We start from the raw sequence: 3,165 nt of genomic DNA on the forward strand, positions 1-3,165 counted from the left end.
ACTTTTAGTTAATATAGAACGTAATACGAGCGTTTAAAAAAATTGGAAACAACCCTATTGTATTCCAATAAATTCTTTTGGATTATAAGAACATGTTAAACTACTTTTAGGGGACCTGTAATGACCATATTTTTGTAAATATTGAATTTAAAATATCTTTTGGCACACGTCACGTGACCAAACTCGAAACGTCATTGAAGATTCTGATGACGTCACAACTCTCGGATTGACACTGTTGACAGTTAGGCGATAAACAACAAATGACAAATGTCGGTTGACAGTTCGTATCTTCTACGTGCGTATGTAGTTATGTGTCAAACCGTAAACTGTGACGTCACACAATTTTCAAAGAGCGTTTTGGGCGCGAAAGCATCTGTCAAAATATATTTTGTTAATTTAATATATTTAGTATAAAAGTTGGATTTTAGGGCAACTTTTAGTTAATATAGAACGTAATACGAGCGTTTCAAAAAATTGGAAACAATCCTAATACAAGGTACATACGAAATACCTAACCAAACTATCACAGTTATTAAAGTAAGGACGCTAAGCACGAAGAATTTCGTACATTGACCCGCCTGGTCCTATATCTATATATCGCCGTTAATGCAGTCAGTCAATGCTACTGTGCGAGCGGGGCAGCAATATAATTATGCGCGTGCGATAGAGATAGAAAATGGCGGCTCTATGTACGAAATTCTTTGTACTTAGCGTCCTTACTTTTTACAAAGTACAGACAAAATAACTAACCAAACCAAACTAGCACAGTTACTCTCAATGGCTATATCTTAGACAAGAATAACTATGATTTTGTAGTTTCTAAAACAACCATGACATTGTAAAGTAATGTATTATTTATAAAACTGTGTACAAGAATTTTATTATTCTACGAATACAGTATCACGGGCACTTGCGTACAATAGTCTAACAGAATCGCAGTATCCTACGCTTCGACGAGATCCTGTGACTGCAACAAAAGCGTCACCTGCACGCAAGATGCATTTTGCTTTGCAATAGTTTAATCCAGCGTGAAGTCTAGCGTCTACTTCTGATATCCAGTTATCTTTAGGAGTTTCGAAATAATGCACCGAGCGAACGCCTCGCCAGAAACGTAACTGCCTAGCAGCATGGCACATTCGGGTGACCGCCACCACAGGGCAGGATGGTCGAGCGTGTGAAATTATTTTTGCAGTTCGTCCAGAATTCGTCAAGCATATGATTACAGACGCATTAGAACGCTCAGCTAATTCTACTGCAGTCACGCAGATTGCTTGAGTTGGTTCCTTGAGCGGACTTTGCATTAGCTCTACACTTCCATAAGTCCGTGGTTGCCACACTATACGTTCTGCGTGTCTACCAATAACAGAAGCAGCTGCAACGCAGTGCTCTGCCATACGAAGTGCATCGTAACAAGGAGCAAACTTTTTCAGGGGAGATTCATAATTAAATTCTAAGGAAAGGACATCTGCACCGTCCAGTATGAGATTTGCTATATCCGTAACGCATAATGTAGGAATCTGCTCGTTTATAACAGCTTTACAAATACACGGTTTGCCAATATTGTTGCATTTTGCAAGAATGACTTTCTGGGCAATAAATATTTTTTCTATTGGCAGATCTGTGGCAAGAATGCTTCGATCTAAGAAAAGCCCATCAGCTTCATCTATTATTTCATCAATATTATCTAATCCTAAAGTGGTATCAATGCTAGCAAACAAAAGTAAATGTTTGCCTTTATCCTGTATTAGCTCTCGTACTTGTCTGATATCGTTTCTTTGTTGAGTGTTAGAAATTAAAATCGCATCGACATCAGAAGCAAGAGCCCAAGCAATTTGTCCTTCCATGTGTTCGAAAAGTTGTTCTCCTATAGATTCGCCACATATTAGTGATTCACGACTCTCATTTTGATTGACAAAATTAGCAAGGGGTACCGATGAAATCCGGACTGTCATCTTAGCACCAATCGTTCCTCCTACTGCAATTACGCATTCCACAGAATCATCGCCCACTTTGGACACCACTAATTTAATTTTATCTGGTGTTAAACTATCTATAAATATATTATCTCCCGTCGTAAGATCAGTAAGACGATCATATCCAACAAAGAGACATTCTGCCGTACCGCTTTCGCGCCAGCTAGTATCAGTAGTCAAACGTATAGTGTTGCTTTGGTATAGTTCTACTGTGGTACGTGGACCACTTTTTAGATCACCAGTAACAATATCAGGGCCTCTAACATCAACAATTACCGCTAAAGGATATACATACTGCAATTCAGCACTATAGTTATATACGGCTTGTCGGATGCCCTGAATTAGTTGAGTACATGCATTTGGTTCCATATCTCTCATATTGAGACGAGCTACAGTCATTCCAGAGGAAATAAGCCTTTGAACGTTGCTAGGTTCTCGATTGTTGATACCGATGTCACACATGATACCTGTTTGTAATTCTTCACAAGGATTTGTATGTACATCTAATTTGCAATAGTGTTTTAACAATGATGTCTCGGAAGGAAAGTTGTCTTTTTTTAACGTTGGGGCATCTTCTAAAGAAATGTGCCAAGGAAGTGTTATATTTTCAGACATTCTATTCACTCTAAAAATAAAACCAAGTAAAATAAAGTCCTTATTAAAGTAAACACACGCTTTCTCCAACTGACAAGTAAATGTTTCGACTATGTCAATATTCATTTGTTTGAAAACTACAAATAGGTTAGTCCTCTTTCATTAAAACTTTTTAATAGAATTGTAGTCCACCAAACGAAGGAAAAATCGTGGAAATAATTCGTGTACACGCGAATGTTGGCATAGTTGTAGGTAAAGGTGCCTTACACAACATACTGAACAAAGTACATGGATGGGGATGGCGCTAACAGGAAGGGGTGGAGGGGGGTTGGTTAAAGGTCCCTTTTTTAGTTTTAATTAAATAACTCAGTCTCCACTGTATAAGTACTTTTTTACTTAAATAATTCGGTCTCCACTAAAGCGCTGGTAGCCTAGCGGTAAGAGCGTGCGACTTGCAATCCGAAGGTCGCGGGTTCAAACCCCGGCTCGTACAATGAGTTTTTCTGAACTTATATACCAAATATCATTTGATATTTACCAGTCGCTTTTCGGTGAAGAAAAACATCGTGAGGAAACCGGACTAATCCCAATAAGGCCT

General features: G+C 38.5%; 1 protein-coding gene across 1 annotated transcript; it reads right to left on the minus strand.

Moving 5' to 3' along the window:
- Positions 1-831: 831 nt before the first annotated feature.
- On the minus strand, positions 832-2,672 carry LOC133517761 (pyruvate kinase-like). The gene has a single exon (XM_061851164.1). The coding sequence runs from the start codon at positions 2,586-2,588 to the stop codon at positions 882-884; it is 1,707 nt and encodes a 568-aa protein (XP_061707148.1). The 5' UTR covers positions 2,589-2,672; the 3' UTR covers positions 832-881.
- Positions 2,673-3,165: the final 493 nt, after the last annotated feature.

This window comes from Cydia pomonella, chromosome 5, assembly GCF_033807575.1.
Source record: "Cydia pomonella isolate Wapato2018A chromosome 5, ilCydPomo1, whole genome shotgun sequence".
Lineage (NCBI taxonomy): Eukaryota > Metazoa > Arthropoda > Insecta > Lepidoptera > Tortricidae > Cydia > Cydia pomonella.